The sequence below is a fragment of the Galleria mellonella genome, unplaced genomic scaffold, assembly GCF_026898425.1.
Source record: "Galleria mellonella isolate WM207_F2 unplaced genomic scaffold, CSIRO_AGI_GalMel_v1 utg21, whole genome shotgun sequence".
Classification (NCBI taxonomy): Eukaryota; Metazoa; Arthropoda; class Insecta; order Lepidoptera; family Pyralidae; genus Galleria; species Galleria mellonella.
Window position 1 is genome coordinate 1,503,587 of NW_026442037.1, and position 22,901 is coordinate 1,526,487.

At 33.4% G+C, this 22,901-nt stretch overlaps 2 protein-coding genes across 4 annotated transcripts in view; both read right to left on the reverse strand.

The window, feature by feature from the left end:
• Positions 1-22,901, reverse strand: part of LOC113512973 (transmembrane protein 151B-like) — an 84,335-nt gene that overhangs the window by 41,157 nt on the left and 20,277 nt on the right. The gene's annotated exons all lie outside the window — the stretch shown is intronic.
• Positions 17,291-21,493, reverse strand: LOC128200557 (uncharacterized). 2 transcript variants are annotated; one of them, XM_052894365.1, is made up of 3 exons: positions 21,382-21,493; positions 19,949-20,246; positions 17,291-19,424 (listed from the first exon to the last, which is right to left on the reverse strand). In XM_052894365.1, exon 3 carries the CDS (start codon positions 19,417-19,419, stop codon positions 17,548-17,550), a length of 1,872 nt encoding a protein of 623 aa, XP_052750325.1. In that variant the 5' UTR covers positions 19,420-19,424; positions 19,949-20,246; positions 21,382-21,493; the 3' UTR covers positions 17,291-17,547. The 2 variants fall into 2 exon arrangements, with proteins under 2 accessions (XP_052750325.1, XP_052750323.1); XM_052894363.1 differs by lacking the exon at positions 21,382-21,493 and having other exon boundaries at positions 17,292-19,424; positions 19,949-20,296.

Sequence of the window (22,901 nt, forward strand, 5' to 3'; positions counted from 1 at the left end):
AATGAGTGTAATCGAGTTTTCATAAACAAACTTAGTTTTGCTAGTCAGACTAGAACGCACCAAAGCCTAACTGTGGTTGCCAATCCGCCTGACAAACGAGGCAATTACTGGCAATGCTCCTGACGAGAGGCCTATGTTCAGCAGTGGACAGTTAACGGCTGATAGGATGGGATTATAGTGCATGAAAGGAAACGGTAAGAGTCGCCGTTGTCGAGTCAACGATATGAAAGGCTACAGTTTACTGTGAGCTATCTTTTTCCTATAGAACATTCATGTATCCAAAATTGCTAATAGGCTATAATAATGAAAACGTTATGCATCCATATCTAGAAATTTTAATATCCTATACCCCTCCCCCTCTCCCTTCACGCCGTGTGGTCCCGGTATAGAATGGGCCACCTTTTCCTGACTTAACCAACCAAGACCAAGAGATGGGTAGTAGCATTCCTCTTAAACCAATACCGAAGCCTAACTGCGGTTGCCAACTCGCCTGTCAAGTGTTACACCTACTGGCAAAACCCTTCTTATGGAGGAGGCATCTTTTCAATAGTGGATGGATGGTGGTGACATGGTATGGTATGGTATTCCACCCATCAAAGCTAAACACAACCATGCACATTCTTTGATTTTATAATTGAACAAACATCAAAAACGAAATTTGTAATGTTGTAAAATTTATCCATGCGAACCAATACGGTTATAAAATGTATTATATATATGTGTATATAATAGTTTTAAGTAAGTATATATATGTATATATTAATTTAACGGTTACTTATTTTCAATCAAGCATTACGACCCAAACACGTTTACTGTAGGTGATTGAAGTGAAATCTCAAAGGTACGTAACTAAATAAACAGAAAAGGTTGGTCTGTTAAGCGAATTAGCGTTCACCGTCGTCTCGCCAGAATAACGAGTAGCTAATTGCAAAGTGTTTTGTGTCAGCTATTCTAGTGTTCCACGTAAGAGGAAAGTCTGAAAAAGGTTACTCAACTGAGATAGACAATTTTGTCTTTTTTTTTAGAAAATCTTTTTATGTATTTGAGAGATTTTTAGCAAATTGCGATTGACTAGGATAGACAATTTTACTATATATTGGAAAATCATATATATTTGGATGATTTTTAGCAAATTGCGATTTCTGTCTAATTGCAGTGCACTTTTTTGGTTTCGAGTATTCAGTAAAAATAATGTCCCCAGAAAGTAATTTATAAAATGCAGCTTTATATCCTTCTGCATATCGGGAACATTGGCTTTTCTAGGTACTCGAAGTTGAAAGCTTAGTTGAAAAATCCACCGAAGTTGAACAGGGGTCGCACTTGCTAAAACTAATCCATTTATATTTTATTAAATAAGGCAAAAGGTTCTGAGTTAATATTTTTTATAGCAATTAAGCTGATGGCTCATTTGATAATAAATTAATCTTTCTCCGCAAAGAGAAACTGAAATTTTAATAAAAATTATATTTTACTTACATTGGTAGCTTTTGCTACCAATTTCAAATATTGAAAAGTTAACATATTTACATAAGTAAAAAACTTAATATCTTTTAAATATTTGACAAAAACTACTAGACTACATTTAAACTAGAACTTAGAAATTGGTTAAAATAAAGTAAGCCAAAATGATCATCTCAGCCACCATCTGTCCACTGCTAAACATAGGCCTCCCCCATAGACTGCCATAAGAAACGGTCCTGATCTACCTGCATCCACTAATTCCCTGCAATGCATTAGAGATCGTAAAATAAAGTAAATATATTTAGTAAATTAAATATATCGATGACAGATTTTTTTATTATTTTGAGTATCGATGGCAGATTATTTGCAGCTATATTTTTTTTAAGACATCGCTCAAAAGATGTATACAAAAAATATGTATCTACTCCAGTCTATGGTATATATTATTCTTTCTTGTACTTTCACTTTTATTATCTTAGTAGTCGCTCGAAATGTTTGCGATGTGTCGTGATGCAGTGCTGAAAGCACTTCTCCGTATGTAGAGTTAGTATATTGCTGAATATACGAAGTGAGTTATTGTTATTCCAAGAACTGAAGGTATGGTGGAAATATTTAGAAACACAGCGGAGATATTTATGAGAGTGCTTTTCTCTTTAGATATTTTGTTTTTATTGAAAATATAATTTCATGTATTCATTTAGTAAATAGTTGTAATAAAAATATATAAGAAGTTGATAGATTTTCTAGTTACAAATAAAAAATTAATAATACCAAAATTATAAAAATGTTGTTGTGCTGTAAATTTTTCCTAACGATAAATATTCCTAGACATAACCAACTAGCAACGAACTCAGGGATTTTAATTATTTTCTACTTTTCACAGAAGTTAATAGACTTTTTAGACAGAAATAATAAAATAAATTAGACCAGAATTATGAAAATATTATTCCGCTGTAAATTTTCTTACGATAAACATTTCAGACTACACAAACTAGCGACGAATATCAGGGAATTATTTATTATTTTCTGCTTTTTTTATTTATTCAAACAGAATAAATAATTACCTACTTACCTACCTACTGGTATAAAATAAGGGGAAGGGCTTGTTAGTAATGGGGAGGTTAGTCCCCATTGCTATCAATATACCCTATCAGTTCGATCTCCACGCTGTTCTCCCTGGAAACTATCGTGACTAATTTATCGTTGAATTCGTCACGATGAGCTAACTGACCTACCTTTTCATCGTCACCTATCACCTCTCACTGGTACCCCGCCAGTGTATACCGATAGCGCAGGCGGGGTTGCCATATTATTTTCACACATTAAAGAAAAACTGGTATAAAATGAAAAATTAAAATAACATATTCTTAATATTTGCCAGTAACAAATATTTTTACCTATATTAGAATTATAAATTTATTATTTGACAAAAAACACAAAGTTACAAACCCAAGATACAATGGGCCCCACACTAGGCGAGTCTGTATCGTGGGCACCCGACAAAGATTAACAAATCACAATGTGTTATATATATCTCTAACGATCCGGCCGGGCTTTACACGGGTAGACAAAATTTCCGAAAATTATATAGCCTGTGATAATCGCTAATAATGTAGCTTTAAATAGGTGAAACAATTTTTAAAATAGGTTGAGTAGTTTTTTTTAGTATACCATTATAAACAAACAATCAAATTTTTCCTCTTCTTAATTTTAGTGTAGATAGGTGCTTATTTGAGAGAACTGGGTAATTTAGAATATGTTTGACAAATTATAAAAATGGACGAAGCGATAGAAATATGAACAGAGACCTTACTTACTCTATGATTCTGTCTACCTCGTATGTTAGCTGCCGTAAAGATAGGTTATATTCTATTTCATATGAAAATTATATCATTTTGTATGCCTAAATATTTACTTATTAGCATAAGGGCTCACAGGAATTTTACAATGTACTTTAGAACTAGGTACTCCCACGAGAGCGTAATGTTGTATCGTTAAACATTGCTATTTCTCTAACAAGCTTGATTAATAGTTTAGCAAGTAGTTATTTAAGTTTGGAGTTTATACTGGAACTACAAATTTTCATGTAGAAAAATCTATTTCAATTGAAATAAAATTTGTAAGGGACCAATTTTTACTAACTAATTGATGATTGATGATGATGATTAATTGATAGCCTTGATGGACGAACGTTCAGATGTGGACCGAGACGTAGCCGAGGCACATATATGTGAGTCCATCAATGCCTAGTTGTGGCCAAGGCTTGTATAGTACTTTTCTCAAACAATGCGCGAAATCAAAAACACAATTTTACTTTTTAAGCTCAATGACAAACATAAATGAAAATTATACAGACATACACATGAAAATTATAAATTTAAAAAAAGCAATTACCATCATCATATCAGCCGTTAACTGTCCTTTGCTGGATATGGCCCTACAGGAAGGGTTTGCCAGTAGTTGTCACGCTTGGCAAGCGGGTTGGCAACCGCAATTATCCTTTGTTGATGTTTTAAGCTGCTGCCCATCCCTCGATCATTAAGTTCCCATAGTCGCTTCTTATGACATCCACGGGAAAGGAAAAGATGGCCGACACAGCGAAAAAAAGTATTACACCCCAAAAATAAATAATAATGATTTATTTCCGATTCTGAATAAATAACTACTGTCAGATATCACGTTTATTTTTTTGTACATATTGTAAATTGTAAAAAATAAGAAGAAGTGTAACATTATTTGGTTACATTTTCGCATACAAAATAACGTAGGCAGTATTAAAAATAATTGACAGCAGGTTCATCGGATTACAAAGCAATTTCCCGCTCCTCGGCCAGTTGCCGTCAAAGTGTGTCGAGTTTAAAGTTTAATAAGCCATCAACATTTGCGCTGTGGATGTTGAGGGAAAATCTTTGACCTAGTCACTTATTACCTGAACTAAAAAGGTTTTATTTTTTTATAGAAATTCAAAATATTGAGTTTGATTTTTTTTAATAAAAAATAAATAAATATTACTCTACAAAAAATAAAAGAAGTTTTAAATCGTGAAATTATTAATAATATTGATTAATATTCTATATTATTGCTATTCAAAGAAGTTGTTTTCCGCGCTTTTGCCTGCGTGAATCAAATGAAAACTGTTTTTAAATTTTACCTACCCGTGTACCAAATTCTATTCAAATCCATTCAGCCAATTAAGCGTGATTGAGTAACAAACGTGTATTGTCCCAGCATAGAATGGGACACCCCTTCCTTTTCCGTGGGTGTCGTAAGAGGTGACTAAGGTGGGATGAGGGATGGGCAGCAGCGTCACTCTTAAAATATCATCAAAGCCTGTGATTGCCAATCCGCTTGCCAAACGTGGCAACTAATAACAAAACCCCCTCAAACGAGTGACCTATGTTCAGCAATGGATAGTTAACAGCTAATATGATGATGATATGATGAACAAACATACAAATACCTTTAGTAACTTTTACATATATAATATAAGTTGCATTTATATCTGAATAAAAGAATTCAACTAAACAAGTATCAATAATGTCCAACATCAACAGAAACTATTAATTCTATGGTAACGAACTTGAGGACAAAGTCCAATTCTAAATGACAATATATACATTTATACATTATTGCCCTTTCCCAATTATAAAGCTATAAAAATATTTTATTGACGTCATCCATTTTACTGACGTCAATAATAATATTTTTTACCATTTACATTTCATCTCTTTTATGCGCCACATTTTTATATACAATCAAAAAAATGTACTATAATTTCAGCGATTGTCCAAAATAACTTGAAAGTATTTCGGGACACTTAAATATATTCCTAATGAGTGCGCCGACCTGAAGAATGAATCGGATAAGTATTCAAATATTCTTCGATTTCCTTTTTCAAATGTAAAAGTCAGGAAACATTTTCACAAAGAAACAGAAAAGACAAGGAAACGAAGTACAGAGAACAACAACAATAGACTGGGTGGAAGTGACACTCACGTACTTTCCTTTGTGAATACTTTTACCCTTCTTCACGCACAGATTCGTTCTTACAATTCATTCTTCGTGCACAGGTTGGGAGGATTGTCACGAATTTATTCGTATTTAACAAATCAATTTTCTAATGTGACATGACCCATGCACACTCTCACAGTGTCTGTTATTTGCAAGCCCTGACTGATTTAGCTCTTAATAGAACGTGTACCGTCAGTGCGCCAACGTCTTATTAATATAATAAAATTGCAACTAGACGAAGTCTACACTTGAGAGATATTTAATAAAAAATTGATATAAGGGGTATTAATAAGACCAATAGAAGCCAAAATAATAATTTTAAAAAATTTTGTCTGTCCATATATTTGTTCTGACATAACGCTAAAACTACTGCATCAAATTGTGTTTTATACGGTTTTTACAGTTATATTTCTGAAGGTCTAACTTAAAATCTGCTATACATTTTATCTTAATACACCATCTATATAGGATCTATTTTATTTTGGTTTTTCTACTTCTGAAATCTACGCGTATAAAATAGCGAGCAAAATACCGTGAAGCAGTTGTGTTTGCATGGCTGTGTTTCCGTTTGAAGGGTGGGATATAGCGTGAATTTACTGGGTACAGAGGAATAATACCTGAGTCCTCAGGAATGGCAACGCATGGGGGGTATCATGGGTGAAACAGTATACTCTATTATGTCAATGATACTGTTCATGTCTATAGGCGGCGGTTACCACTTTCCATCAGGTGGACAGTCAGCTTGTTTGCCATTCTAAGTTGTATAAAAAAAAAAATAGTATTCATTATCATTATAGTCAAGGGAGTGTCATTTCTACCTGAATATATATTCTTGTGACAAAAACCGTTTCGGACGTATACAAAATTTACATTTGTACATTTCAAAACTTTTTCAAAGCAAAACCCATTAATGAAATTAAGATATTCACCCTGAGAACTTTGAAATGTATTGAAGAAACCTAGAAAGTTATTTACTTTAGGAAAGATATTTAACATGATTATCTATCGTGGGAGATCACTACGATTATATAATTTTGATTTCATTTGCATATTTTCCCAAATAAAATTATTCTTGTAATTTTAAACATCTTACGTTTGTCGAAAAGAAACGAGTATGAAGTCCTTATACCTATTTATAGAAATGAATAACTTTTATAAATGTAAAAGTTTGTAAATATATTTAGATAAACAACTTTCCCTAAGGGCCGTCGAAGTCACAAAATAATTTATACCAACTGCGCGACCTTGTGATCGATTTATTGTGAAAAATTAAAAATGATTTAAATTGTTTATAACGTCGAAAACATCTTTAAAAAGTTTCTTATATATAGAGGAATTAATGAATTTGAAATATAAATCTAAATAATCGCGTAGAGGAGTTTTCTTCCGCGAACACTCAGAGTGTGAATTTAGCTCCTTGCCAAGGTTTTCCCTAGAGACTATCGTTCTGTAGTCACTTCAAAAAGGGTGTATTAAGATTTCTTCAAGGTCGGCAACGCGCACGTGACACTCCTAACGTTGCAGGTGTCCATAGGCTATAGTGATCGTTTACCATAAGACGGGTTGCATGCTTGTTTGTTACCTTCATGGTCTAAAAAAAATAATTAGCATCAATACTCTGTGATGTACATGATACAAGGGCAGATCTAGGGGGGGGGGGGGCTGAGCTGGTTCCAGAACTTAGGTGGACCACTAATTGAACATACATAATGATTTTATTTATATATATTGTTATCTAAATTAAATTATGAGTTCTTGGCATGACCACGACTATGTGACCCCTTCTGGCGCCAAAGCTGAATCCGCCCTTGGCATGATACCGTTATTGTCTATAGATAACGGTTATCATTATCCATCAAGTAAGCCGTCAGCTTGTTTACCATTTTAAGTTGCATAAAATAATCGTAAAAGAACTTAATTTCATCCATTTTGGTATTGAAACACATAATCATTATCATAACAGCCATTATTCGTAAGTTTAAATAGTAAAAGTATACCATACTAACTCTAATTACCCTAATTCACTATTAGAACCTAAAATACGTGTAATTAGCACAAACAGTGATTGCGTGTACAGTAACCGCATTTAATTTAATTCCTTAATGGTGAAAAACTAAGTGATAGCTCTCTGCGGACGTTAATTATGCATGTAATCAATTTAATAGACGTACATACTTTAAAGCACACAGGGCAAGACACGCAAGGTTTTTTTTAAAAATTAACTTATTTAGCAGTCTAAATGTTACTTATACATTGCCTTAGGAATTTTTGTCTGAAATTATAAAATGTATATGAAAATATACTATACTACCATGTCTGGGTACCACTGCACCACGCACATACACACACACACACACGCACGCACGCACGCTCACACGCACGCACGCACGCACGCTACACGCACGCATCCATGCACCACGCACACACGCACGTACGCACACGCACTCGCCCGCACGCACGCACCACGCACGTACTCATGCACGCACGCACGCATGCACCACGCACACACGCACGCATGCACACGCGCTCGCCCGCACGCACGCACGACACACGCACGCACCCACGCACGCACGCTTGCACGCACGCATGCACGCTAGCACGCACGCACGCACGCACATACACACGCATGCATACACATATACACACACACACATACGCGCACATGCACATACGCGCACATGCACACACAATCTTTAATATTCGCTGATAATGCAGCTTTCTATAGTTGTACGAATTTTTAAACTCAATTGAGTAGATTTTGAGTTTATCTATTACAAATTAACAAAAAAACCTTTCCTCTTTATAATATTAGTATAGATAAACTGTCTTGATACCAAAAATAATTTTCAATTATCGGAACTCGAAGATATCGTACGAGTACAATACACATAAAAATCGTATTACCTTAAGATGGATCTAACGTATACTATAATTTGTAAATATGTAAAACCAATCCATTTGTATAAAGAACCAAAACCCTAATCGAATTAGACTAGCGGACCCTGGGATATTTTGGACAAAGGTGAAAAATTGGTACCTAATGTAAGAATAGGCCTCTAGTTTCCTTTCAGAGAAATTTTACGTGAACGAATTCTATTATTAAAAGAGCCTGGAAACTGTGAGTTGTATATAAGTATATACATGTATAATAGGGAGAGATGCTCTTGAACAATAATTTTACTGGAATTAATATTTGAATTATCATGTTAACTTCTTTACAGAGAACATACTTAATGGATGGAATTGATATCATATGAGAAATGGTGGCTATTTATTCTAAGGGAATAGAGTCGATTCTGACTCAGGACCATTCCTTATAGCAGCCTATGGAGGAGGTCAATGTCCAGGTGTGGACAGATAATGGCTGAAATGATGATGATGATGAGAGTCAATTCTGAGTCGCTATTACAAAAGTCTATTTCTAAATTTAAAATTTCAATTTGACATCGCAGCAAAATCTTTATTGTAAGGACCAATGTGAATTAAATTTCTAATTTATTTAAATAAAAATTATTATAATTTTATTTATTTATTTATTTACTCTTTATTGCATCCATATTTTTTCCATAAAACAGTAATTTCGCGAAGCAATCAAATAAAAATATATATATATAAAATACTAGATTAAAAGATGGGATTTGAGAAATAGCGACTTAAAATTGGGTCCCATATTCTATTAGTGAAACTTTACAACTTTCGCAAAGGAATATAGATTGAAAAATGACAAGAAAATTAAGCCTTCCATTTCTATTGCCATCCCATATTCCATCTTTATTTTTTTAGCTATAAGAGAGGCTTATAAGTTTTTATTGTTTTTCGACGCATATTTCTCTGAGAATTGATCAACTTCATTGATAGAACACACTAAAGCTCCTACTATTATTACTACTACTCATCTGATGTCAAGATTTTCTAAGCAGCTATCATTATATATATATATATATATATATATATATATATATATATATATATATATATATATATATATATATATATATATAAGCTCGATGCTCCACGCAATTACATACACACTAATGTTTGATGTAATTCTATACGTAGATATACCCTTACACGTAGGTGTCTTAGATATAGAGACAGAGCATCGAGTCTCAAGATCGAGTAAATTTTTTTATCAGTGTTCTATATGCACACAATGTATCTTTACGTATTTATATTTAATTATTTAATAAAAAAAAGAGTTTATATTTATTAAAAAAGATGCAGAAATTGTAAAACAAAATAAATATACAAGTTATAAAAGAATCACTCATAACTATTTATCACACAAAATTGTATGGAAAAGTTGACCCGCATTACTCGAAATATTTGTATGGAGACACTATCTATATAATCTAAGTTTATAGTATTATTTATCGAACCGACAACACACATAGCTAAATACATTTTAATCGATCGTGACTCTTTATAAAGATATAGGTATGGACGAGTATATATTCCTTGATTGTTGACGTTCAGTTAATGACGGCATATAACCTATACAATATTTTATAAATAAATTTTTAATATAACTTAAATATCGTAAAAATGAACCTTATTTGTTACTATAATGTTTTATTGAAATAAACTGTAACTATATGTATAGTCTCATCATCATTGTCATCACATCAGTCATCTATTGTCCACTGCTGAACATAATCCTCCTCCAAAAGGGGGTTTTTGGCTTTGGTGATACTTTAAGAGGGACGCTGCTGTCAATCCCCGTCTATTAATTTCACTTAGTCGCCTCTTACGACACCCACGGTAGCCTATACTACGCTGGGATCACGCGGCTGTAACGACAACTAAGTTTTGTTGAAATTATCACAGATTTAATTGAAATTTATACAAATATAATATAAATAATAGTAATGATTATTCATGATTAAAAGAGGTTAAAAATTTATTAAACAGGTACCTATAGTTTTCTAGTAATTTTCAGATTCATAAGTTAATAGATAGATAGATACTCTTTATTGTTTTCTCCAAAAGATTACAATAGTAAACTTATTATAAATATAAATAATTAAAAGAAATAATCACAATGAGAAAACAATGGGCAATACTACACGGTTAGTGTTTAAAAACATTTTCAAATATGTACTAAGATATGACGACGTATAAATATGTACGATTAGAGTGCATTCTTTATATTTATTTACAAAAATAATACCTTTTCGTTATCTCCCATGCAAAATGTATAAATCATGAATTCCCTGTTCTACTGACGTCACATAAGGTTCAATACAGCAAACACGTCCGCGCCATTCGAGTTTTTATGACCATTGAAAATGGTGAAATACGAAAGGAGCATTTACAATATGCTAGAAAACATTCCACACAACATAGCTATAAAATACGAATTATAGAACTAACTAAATCTTGTGGCTATTCTTATATGGGTCAATATGCAAAATAATCGAAATGTAGTAGGTATATGAATTGTTCTATCTATGTAGGGTATGGTCTATTTGCCCATTAAAATTCTTTCCATCTTTTAAGTATGAATTAATTAATGAATATTTATTTGCAAGAAATATGGTAAATATACAGATAGATAAAATAATACTAAGTCCACATATTTCGCCACAATTAGGCATGCAAAATTTTAAATACTTAAATATTAAATTAACAATTCTTATAAAAAAACAATATCTCAATTGCAATTTCATGTCAATTAATGTACTTCATTACAGTATAACAGTATGATAGATTAACAAATATTTAATATTCAAATATCTATACAATATTTCATCTTATACATTTAACAAATTTGAAATCAGTAAACATATTTGGATATTCTATCACGTTTGAATAACTTCAAGGATTTGAATGAAATGAGGTGCATACATAAATATAGGATACATTTTAACCCAACGTATGTTTTGGCTTATCACGCCTCGGTTTTTATTTTGTTTTATTCCTCGGAATGGATATTAGGATGTGCAAGTTTTAAAAATGTTTCAATAAATAATGTTTTCTGTTGGGGCAAACGAGCATGCGGCTCACCTAATGGTAAGTAACTACCGCCGCCCATGGTCACCCACAACACCTACGGCATTGCAGGTGTGCTGTCGGCCTTTTAAAAAGGAATATGCTCTTTTCTTGAAGGTTATGTTGTCGTATCGGTTCGGTCGTTTCGGTTCTTTTCTATCACGTTTCAACTGAAGAGATTTTAAGACTACGGGTAAGATATACGGGGTAATATTACTATTAGCAACATCAAATGTAAATTAAAACGATACTTCTTGCATGATATTAATACAAATTGAATATTTTTAATGTATTTAGTATTAAAATAAACCTTCGTGGTTTCTGAATGCTAATGTAACATAATTTCTGTAACTCTATATTTTCATGATAATCAATTAAAAATAAAAAAAATACTATATTATATGAAATATATAAGATCATATTCAAAATTAGCATTCCAAATTCATATGGACAGAGCCGTTAATATTATTTCAGCCGTAATTTGTAAATTATCTGTAGGTAGCGCCTGTAAATTATGACTGAAATAATATTCTTTTCAATCGTTATTAATATTATAAACTAGCTGCATCTCGCAGCTTCACCTGCGTGAATTAGTATATAAAGTATCCTATGCGCCAAGTTAGAACATACTCATATATGGGGGAAGTTTATGTCTAGCAGTGGACGGATAATAGCTAAAATAGACTGCCATAAAGAACGGTCTTGAGCCACCTGCATCCACTGACTCCCTGCATCATTCATTTATTAGCTATAAATTTTTAACTATGGTTTCAGAATGCATGATGTAATTGTTCATTCTAATCCGTTTAGTAGTTTTTGCGTGAAAGAATAACAAACATCCATCCATTCGTGACAAACTTTCGCACTTATAGGACGTAAAAGTGAGTTTGTGAGACTCTAAGAAAGAGATTTAACTGTTTAGCCAATCACTATGGAATTTGGTATATGAAATAGAACAAAAAGGGAAAGTACTTTTTTCCACGATAACGCAGACAAAGTCGTGAGTAAAAGACAGTTTGTTAATAATAATTATTAATTCGAGTCTGAGTGTACCGTACCATTTGACATTGACATTAAAACAAGCTCTAAAGGAAAACAACCAAAAATCCCTCTGGCCTCAGATAATCCCTGAGGAGCTTAATTATAATAAAATATCCCCTAATTTTATAATTAAGTAGAAACGAGGATTGCTTTATCGCGTAGCTTTAGATCTTACTGCCTGGAGTTTAGAATTCAACGTTTATTTTTGAGCAACTTAAAAAAAATTGAGGGCTTAAATTTTTTTGCTTATAATTGATACTTAGAATAGCAAACAATCTGTAACGTAACATATATACTATTTTGTGTATATGTAACGCAATAGCTTTTTAATTTCTTGAGGATTTTAATTATTCTATTCGCGTTCGATAGTGTTGGTCTAGTATATTATTTTTATAAAAAAATATAATAAATATAACAAAACCTTAAATAACCTTGTAAGAGAAATTTTAAATAATTGCCTTATCGGGAGAAACCCATATCAGTCACTGAGACTTTAATTGGTTTACTAGCAGCCCCATTACTAGCAAAGTACTCCAGACTGATCGATCTTTATGCAGTCCTCTGAAAATCAACATAGTCACGATAAGGAAACTGGCCTGACTTCATTTTCACCTATCCCCCTTCATCAGCACTCCGCCTGCATAAATACATAGTTCAAATACATATAATAAAGAATATCTATTTTTTAACAAATTTCACAAAGAAAGATTCTCCATTCGGTTGTATTTTTTTATGTCTGTTACCTCATAACTAAAGCTGTAAATTGATTTGGAAAATTCTTCTTTACTCTGAAAAGGAAAGGCTTACAGATTGGTTATTAGTTTAGTTTTTAAATCATAATAACTGGTTCTATTACAATTGAACCCTTTTTTTGTAGAACCCAATTTTAATTATTAGAACTACTATTAATTAAAATTAGAGTGTCGCTATTCTAGTGTCAAAAATTTGTTCTCAGTGAAGCCAAGTTGCTCCATCATACTTATAGCCTGTTAAATAAATATAATTTACAATTTAACGGAGGATACCTTATGAAACGTTACGTAAACAATACAAAGCGATTGGAAATAAATAGGAAATAAAAAATTGAGTGTTGCTGACAGTTGCCGGGCCCGTGAAATACGTTCAATACGTGAGCTTCATCTGCAATAAAGATTTCATAATATTAATGTCAATATTATGACAGGGAGGAGGAAAAACATTATTTCCTTTAGATTGTATTTTCATTATCGGAACTATAAGGCCTAATAGTGCCAATAGGGGGGAATAGAATTGTTAGGAATGGGATCAAACAGCCTGATTGTTAGCAATATATCAGCTTGATTTCCATGTGGTTTCAATATCATTCCTGATGAATTCGGCACGATGGGCTAACTGACGTGATTTTGTCCTCATGTAATTAATTAACTAGTGCCCAACTATCGTATACCGATACTTCAGGTTTAATTTGTTTTCCATTATCATTAAATAAAAACAAATAGCCCCAACACTACTAGTTCCGGTTTTAATAGTAAGGACTGACGAATATAGTGGTTTGAAATTTAGGCGATTTTTTTTATGATACGTAGAATGACAAGCAAGCTGACGGCTTACCTGATGGAAAGTGGTAATTATTGTCTATAAACAGCATACATTGTACCTATGGTGCCTCTCATGCGATGCCTTTCCAGAGTGCTATGGTATACCGCCACAACCTATTTCAAGTTGCAGAGTTTGATACCTCTGTCCCTGACGTGTTTCTTCCGTCAAACAGCTAAATTTGTGTAACTATATTTCAATGCAAAGGGAAGATTAAGTTTTTTTTTTAATGGATGATAATGGAATGAGAATAAAATGGCAGGTCAGTTAGCTCTTCGTAACGTATACATCTGGAATTGATTGATGAAATCTTACATCTACATGGTCCCTGAAAACCATTGTGTAGGTTTTCAGGGACCATGTAGATGTAAACCTGCAATTAGACTGGTGTTCCGTATTACTAATAATCCCTCCCATCCGGATAGATTAAGTTAGGGATAGAGAAATTTCAGTGTATGAAGATAAAACTGCTGCTATACTACTACAATACTGCACACTCACTACTTCCTATGTCACTGTGTTAGGTTGACTGGAAAAAATCTCTTTTAGAGAAAAGTTTGTTGGAGTTTTAATACTGGCTGTTGATACAAAGGTTTTTTAGAACAATGTATTATTTTTAATTTTGTTCTATGTCAGAATTTTATAAGATATGTCTTGTATTTTTTTCACTGAACTCATTATTTTATATCTCAAATACATATATGTTTTATTACTGCATGCTGCTATTTAGAACAAAGTTCGCCTTTGCCTATAATAGGCATGTGCATTAATATTGTATTATATTTAATGTTTTTTATATATGCTATAATTCAATATGCTGTTGGTGTTCCTTTAAATAAATAAATTTACTCTTTCCTATTGAAACGTTTGTATACAACGTGGAACTGCAAATAATTGTAACTGTAGACATCACAGAACACATTGCAATGCCCATCATGTCTTGTTATTTTTGTAGACCAAAGCATTTTATATACATAAAAGAGTAAATTTTTTTGCCAACGATATTGAGAACTTTATTTAGTCAATAAATACAACTGTGAGTTGGTGTATCAGCCGTTCAATGCTGAACATAGCCTCCCTCATAATCCCTCCCGGTTTTGCCCGTAGTAGCTACGTTTGGCAGACGGGTTGGCAACTACAATTTGACTTTTGGTCATATTTCAAGATGAATGTTGCTGCTCACTTCTCCACCATAAGCTCCCTTAGTCGGCTTTTACGACACCCACGGGAAAGGAAGGAGTGGCCTATACTATGCCGAGACCTACACAGCTATGAGTATATTTTTATGAATGTGTGTATGAGGGTATAATTGTGAGTATATTTTTGCTAATACCTCCTATTTGTTGGAACTCATTACAATTGCCAACACCGCATCCGAACCCCATATTAGTCTCAGGTCGCTCGCCCACGATTGTATTTCTAATTCGATGATTTCAATCTATTTTTGGGATTCAGACAACCTTTACAATTACGTTACATTTTTATTGTACGACGCATTAAAAATATAACATTATTAGATATTTTTTTATACAACTTAGAATGGCAAACAAGTTGACGGTCCACCTGACGGAAAGTGGTAACCGTCGCCTATAGACATGAGCAGTACCATGGACATAACAGAGTATACTGTTTCGTCCATGATACCCCCATGCGTGACCGTTCCTGAGGACTTAGGTATTATTCCTCTGTACCCTGTAAATTCACGCCATATCCCACCCTTCAAACCGAAACACAACCATGCAAACACAACTGCTATACGGTTGAAACACGAATGGGACAGAGTTACCCAAGCAAACGACTTTTGTACAAAGTCTCCCTCTGGACAGATTATTAGATATGTGATTATACTAAAAAAAAAATTCTTTTAAAAACCGCTTCACTATTAAAGACAGATTTTGTACTTAATTAAACTATATGAGACCAAAAAGGAGTTAAACTTTATCAGATAATAATCAAATGAGGTACATATTTACGGGAATATCGCTCAACATATACACAAAAAACTAAGTAACAACCTCCTTCGTAGAATAATTTGATAAATCATCATCTCAGCCACTGTATGTCCACTGTTAAACATAGGCCTCCCCCATAAACTATCAAAAGGAACGGTTCTAAGCCACCTGCATCCACTGAATTTCTACATAGCATTTGAGATCTTCACTCCATCTAGTGGGGGGTCATCCAACAATCTACTTATCAAATACTAATAAATTGTAGCGACGTCAAATACTATTAGAGTACTCATTCTTTGATAGTACGAAACAGTTCTAGGCGCTCCTTCATTTCTAACGACAAATTTATTTTTCCACGCTAACTGAAGGCGAGGCAATCAACTTACATAGGTCGGTCACGTATTCGACCAGAGACGGTCGATATCGACTGAATAAATAACTTCAGGGCAGTTTGTTTTGTTGCTGCTTCCTCACACTTAAGTGCCTAAGTTGTGGATAGGCCACGCTTGGCGTTGGATTTGCGATGAGATGGATTAGAGGAATGGACGAGAACGAGAATGGTAACCAACTATGTTGCCATTCCGTCAAAGTTACCAAAGATTTTTGTCACGAAATAGAGACTTTAGGACTTTTTAGAATAGGTATTTTAGCGTATAAATAGGTATTTAAGTGTCCTTATCTTTACTAATATTATAAATGCGTGAGTAACTTTATTTGTTACCTTATGGCGCCCTAATGGCTTAACCAATTACTATGAAATTTGGTATGCAAGTACTATATGAAATGGAGAAGGTTATAGGCTACTTTTGATCCCAGTCAATGAACATATTCCGGTCCCACAGATTGTTGTTATAAGCTAGTAATATTATAATTTTTTATACAATTTAGAATGGCAAACAAGGTAACGGCCCACCTGATGGAAAGTGGTAACCGTCGCCTATAGACATGAGCAGTACCATGGACATAACAGAGTATACTTTTTCGCCCATGATACCCCCCATGCGTTGCCATTCCTGAGGACTCAGGTGTTATTCCTCTGTACCCAGTAAATTCACGCCATATCTGCCATCAGTCCACTGCTGAACATAGACCTCCCCCTGTCATACCAGCTACTACTACCAAGATCACGAATGTCGCTAAAACAATGTAATTATGTTTGATATTAAACACTCTACACATATTCTGTATTGTGCCTTATTTGTGAGGTACTTATCTATTATGTGTAGTTACTTAGCTTTAATAAATCGACCCTTGACTAGAGATGGGCAATCCACCTGGGTGGGTTTAAAGTCTGGTGGGTAAAAACCGGGTGTTTTGGGTTTATTGGGTTTAAACCCCATAAACACCCAAATTTTTGGGTGTTTATGATTTTGTACTTCATCATCGTCATCTCAGCCGCAAGACGTCCACTATACTGGACATAGACAATATTATTATGCAGCCTACAGAATAAAAAACTTTTAATTTGATTTTGAGTTTATTAAGAAAGAGATGAAAGTAAAATGTAAAACTACAGTCAATCACTGTCAGATTCAGAGTTATTACAAGCGATGAATTGTATAGGTTCGATAGGCTCTATTTCGTCTAAACTGTTATGTTCATTTACTTGCTCAATGAAAGCTTCTAAGGTATTTTCTTCATTAAACTGAATGTCCTCGCATTCAGCTTTATGTTTAAGATTCCAGTTATAACAAATGAATGAAATTTTTTCAGTTCTTTCAGTTGTAAGTCGATTTCTTTTGTTATTATGTATGTAGCCTTGGATACTAAAGGAACGCTCAGTGGCTGCCGAAGTACAGGGAGCTGATAGAATACGAATCGCTACTTTGCTTAACTCAGTGGAACCACAAATACCTTTCCACCATATTAGGGGCTCAATGCTATCTAATGAGCTCCATACAAATCCTCTGGCCCAAAAGTTTTCTTTAGCTTTATAACACGCCAAATCTGCCATTACATTTGACAAACTTAAGTGTTGGCTTAAATTGTAGATAAACTCCATACCCTTAAGTTCTTCCTCTTGAGTAAGTTCGACTCCTAGAGTCCTGGGGTCTAGAATATATGCTGCAAAATGTATTGGCCTCATTGCCATATTGCATCTTGAAGATACTGATGTTAGAATCTGCTGTTTGCTTTCTTCGCTCAATGTCGAAATCTCATTTAATGCAAAACGTATCTTAGCTTGTACATCTCTAAATGTAATGTATGTGCGATGCAAACGATTCTGGTCGCTCTCTAAGTAAAATATGCTTTCAGTGACTGGTTCCAAAATACTTATACATTCCCCTGTCTTCGTCCAGAAATCATCACTTAGAATTAAATCTTTAATATCTCTTGAAATTACCACATCTTCTCTAACTGTTAATATTTGCAAAGCTATCTTATTTGCTTTCAAACTTTTTAACGAAGTAACATGACTTCCCCATCTTGTAGCACAAGGCAATTTTAGTGTTTGTGTAGAATCTTCACCCTGCCTTGATTTTATCAACAAGGAACTTAATCGTTGACTCCTTTTAACAGTTTTTATTATATTTATGGCTTGCATAATAAACACAGTTACTTCTTGTATCTTTACAATATCTTGGCACAACAAGTTAAGGATATGTGCACAGCAACCGAGAGGAACAACATGTGGATATTTGAGTTTTGTTAATTCGAATGCCTTTTGTATATTTCTAGCGTTATCGCCAATAAGTACAAGAAACTTATTTGCTCCATACACTTTCATTACTTTTTCAACTTCTTGGCTAAGGTATTCACTAGTGTGAGGATTACTTTCTGTATTCAAACTTTTAACGTATGCAGGTTGAGGTTTTGATATAAGAAAGTTTATTATTCCTTCATTTCTTAAATTAGACCAGCCATCGCACTGAAGGTGTAAGTAACTACAAGCATTTAGTTCCTCATTTAACTCAAAACGCATTTCTCTATATATTTTATCTAAGTATTTTGTCGCTAAAGCTTTACGTGAAGGTATTTTAAATTTTGGTTGCAATTTTTCGAAAAATTGTATCCATAAAGGATGTTGCACCATCGATAATGGCGTCCCTGTTACAAATATAGCTCTCGCTAATTCTGTTTTTATATGATCATCGGTGTCTTGAAACTCAGCATTTATTGTAGTGTTAGCAGACGACGAGGGGCTTATAAAAGAATCATTTGTCTCTATCTCTGACAGTCCAGACATTTTGGTTTTGGACGAGCTATCTTTTATAAGTTTCATAGAGTCTTTTAATGTTTCTGGAGATTTTGGACAAGTGATAAGATGTTGAAGCATTTTGGCAGCATTACTGAATTTGTAGACCTTATTACAAAGCTTGCAAGAAACAGACTTGTTTGGTAAAGTACGGTAGTGCTCCCATATGCGTAAATCTTTAGGTCTCCCCATTGAACCTAAAAAAATGAACGATGATTAGTTGGTCTGACGAAAATTCAACAATAGAGTGCCTATTTTTTTACAATGATTATTTCTTGTTATTTACAATAAATTTATTAAAAAAATAATAAAATAAATACAAAAAACCTTTGTAAAATTACATCTCCTCGGAGGATTAAACGCAGACGCTAGTTTATTATCGTATTGTTCTGTATTTTTCTCAGCAACTTCTTTAATTCGATTAGGTACTTACGCATATTATGTTAAAAATAAATATCTAGTACACATCTTAGGCTATCCACCATTATTATCCAATGACGACTCTCAGCTAACTATGCACTATCATCCAAAATAAACGTGTATGGAAAATTTTATCCCAGTCGGTTGAGGATTGAGGATAATTGCATCAACATACGAACATACCTACATACTTTTATTTACATAACGCAAGCTAAATAAAAGCTTGTAATAATACATCTAATTTTAAGTTAAAATTGTTAAGTGATCATGATATAATTGTATCATTCAAAAATCCACTTACCTTTAATTATTTCTTGTTAAGTATAAATATTATTTCAAATCTGCTCCCTTAATATGCACTTTTTTACTGCTTTTCCTACCTAACACGTTACCAGGAAGTCACGTTACCAGAGTCAGAGTAATAGTGAACACGTTTGACAGTGATTGTCGTCGCCTCATATTCAGCGTCGACGAATAGGGGAATCCCCAGTCATAATGTATTGCATGCGTGGCGGTCTTACTTCAAATCCATAAACAAAGAGATAATTACAGAACTCGATACTAGATGGCGCTGTTTTTGTTTGAAGAAAGTTTGCGGGCTAAAATACATAGAATTTCATCAATGACTTCCACAAAGAACAACATTTCTGTTTTTTCTAAGTCCGTATCTCTTCCGTATATTTCATAAGATATAAGCTTGGGCTACATTGTTATGCAACGTAATTTTGTCGCTGTCTTGCTAGCAGGGTTGACAGATATACGATTTAAATCGTACTCATACTATTATTTGTCTATTTTTTAATGTACGATCGTAAAGATTATGATCGTAATTCGCACAAAAACATACGACTTTTTGGTTACCTGGCAACATTTTTATTATGAAACGAACATGCTCACATCATCAGTCACATGCAACAATTTATTGGGGATTTCCCCTTCACATCTGGCAGTCCTGCTTGCTAGAATATAGGTAAGTCAGCCACAGTTACTGACGATCGATATTTAAAGGGTATTGTTTTTGTGCTAAATATTTCATAAAAACGTTATTTAATACTTTGTGGATTATTAATTTAGTTGATAATCACTGGAAGTAAAATGGATGCTAATTTGAGAGATCAAGATCTTCGTATAAAACAGTTAATAAAAGAAAATCTACGTAAGTACTCTTTTTATACCTAGGTAGGTAAGGTATAATAAACACAAAAGGTACTTAGATCGCGTGTGTTCGAAGCATTTATTCTAATAAATTTAATTTAAAATTGTAGAAAGAAAAAAATGTCTGCCAAGCCGTAGCCGAAGCCGATCTCCAAATATATTTGGCGATAGTGAGACCCAGTGTCCAGATGATTTACCCAGCGTCGTCGCAACAAAGAAAAAAACGAGGATAAAGTAAAAGAAAATTTACTGAAAGAAGAAACAAACTGTTCTAAATGCTTAATTTATGGAGAAGAGGATAAAAGAAATGAGTATTTCGGACTGTTAGTGGCTCAAGAATTTAAATATATACGGCCATGTGTGCGAACGAGGTGTTATGAAGAAATTTTAAAGTATCTACGGGAAGCAAAAGGCCAACATGTTGATCAACTGCAACATGAAAACACTGAAAATTAATTACTTTCATTTTATTATATATAGATTTTTAAAATTTCCTGAAATATTATTAGTTAACGTTTTATTTAATATTGTAGAATTGATCAATACAATTTATAAAAATAATTTATTGGTATTACTTACATATTTTCAAAAAAATACGTAAAAACCTATTTTTTTTGGGTGATTATGGGAGTTTATGGGTGTTTATTGGGTTTTTACCAAAGCACCGGGTTTAAACCCGGTGCTTTGCCCATCTGTACCCTTGACACAACCCTCATTTCGACTTTATCCCTTATTCGGTATTCTAACGATATTTTTTTTTTCTTAGATAAATGTTGAGCTTTAATAGATTGATCTAAAGTTGAGTAGATTTCTTAATGTAGATATTTGGGACTTAATATTAGCAATATAAAGTACTTACAGATTTTCACTTTTGTATCTAAATCTTGCAGTTTTAAGACTTTTATTTGTTTATTTATTTTACACTTTATTGCACCATTTATAAAATAGTAAATACATTTATCTGTAATGAGAAATGATACAAAAGACGCGCTTATTGCTAAGCAATCTCTACCAGACAACCTTTAGGTAGAGGACATAGAGAAAAGAAAAAAAGACATAGGTTAGGTGACGCACAATTATATATGTAAATTAATATATACAAACATATATACGTATAAACAAATATAAACATAAACAAACTTAAAGCACACATACAACAGGAGAGAATGAAACTGAAAGATGAAAAGAGAACACGGGAAAATAGCACTTAATGGGAGAGACAATAGGATTTAACAGAGGTTTTAAAGCTAGCGAGAGATTGAGCACACCGAATAGAGGCAGGTAGTAAGTTCTACAAACGAACTGTCTGCACAGTAAAGGAATTAGAATAAAAGGAAATGGAGTGAGCGCAAAATTTACGAAGAAGGTTATTAAAACTGCGTGAACTTTTACTTTTATTTGAAACTTTAAATTTGATATGAATCGTATACAAATTCCAATGCATTCTTGCTGTGATTCAATCGAAAACTGATCAAGTTCTGAAGACAGATAAAAAAATATAAAATTGGGAACTCGATCTTAGATTGGATGCGGTTTCCATAGCTGTATGCCTAAAAGTCTAACGTAAAATCTAGTGTATATTTATTTCATGTTGTTACGCCATAGAGAAGTGGGCTATTTCATTGGTTTTACTACATCTGAAATTCAAACGTACGAAGTAATGAGCAAACAGTTAATGTCCAATATAATATGAAAAAAATATTAAAGATTTTGTTAAGGCCGTGCCCTTCTTGAATATAAATTGATATTAGGTCATTTGATCCCATAGTATCCATGTAGTAGTTAAGATATGCCCATTCGTGTTTCAACCGTAAAACAGTTGTGTTTGCATGGCTGTGTTTTGGTTTGAAGGGTGGGATATGGCGTTAATTTACTGGGTACGGAGGAATAACACCTGAGTCCTCAGGAATGGCAACGCATGGGGGTATCATAGGCGAAACAGTATACTCTGTTATGTCCATGGGGCTGCTCATGTCTATAGGCGACGGTTACCACTTTCCATCAGGTGGGCCATCAGCTTATTTGCCATTCTAAGTTGTATAAATAAAAAAAATTTAACATTATTATTTTTATTATTTCAGCCGTTAACTGTCCACTGC

Coding starts and splice junctions, on each gene's coding strand:
- LOC128200557 (XM_052894365.1), bottom strand. CDS start 19,419: ATGGGGAGACCTAAAGATTTACGCATATGGGAGCACTACCGTACTTTA.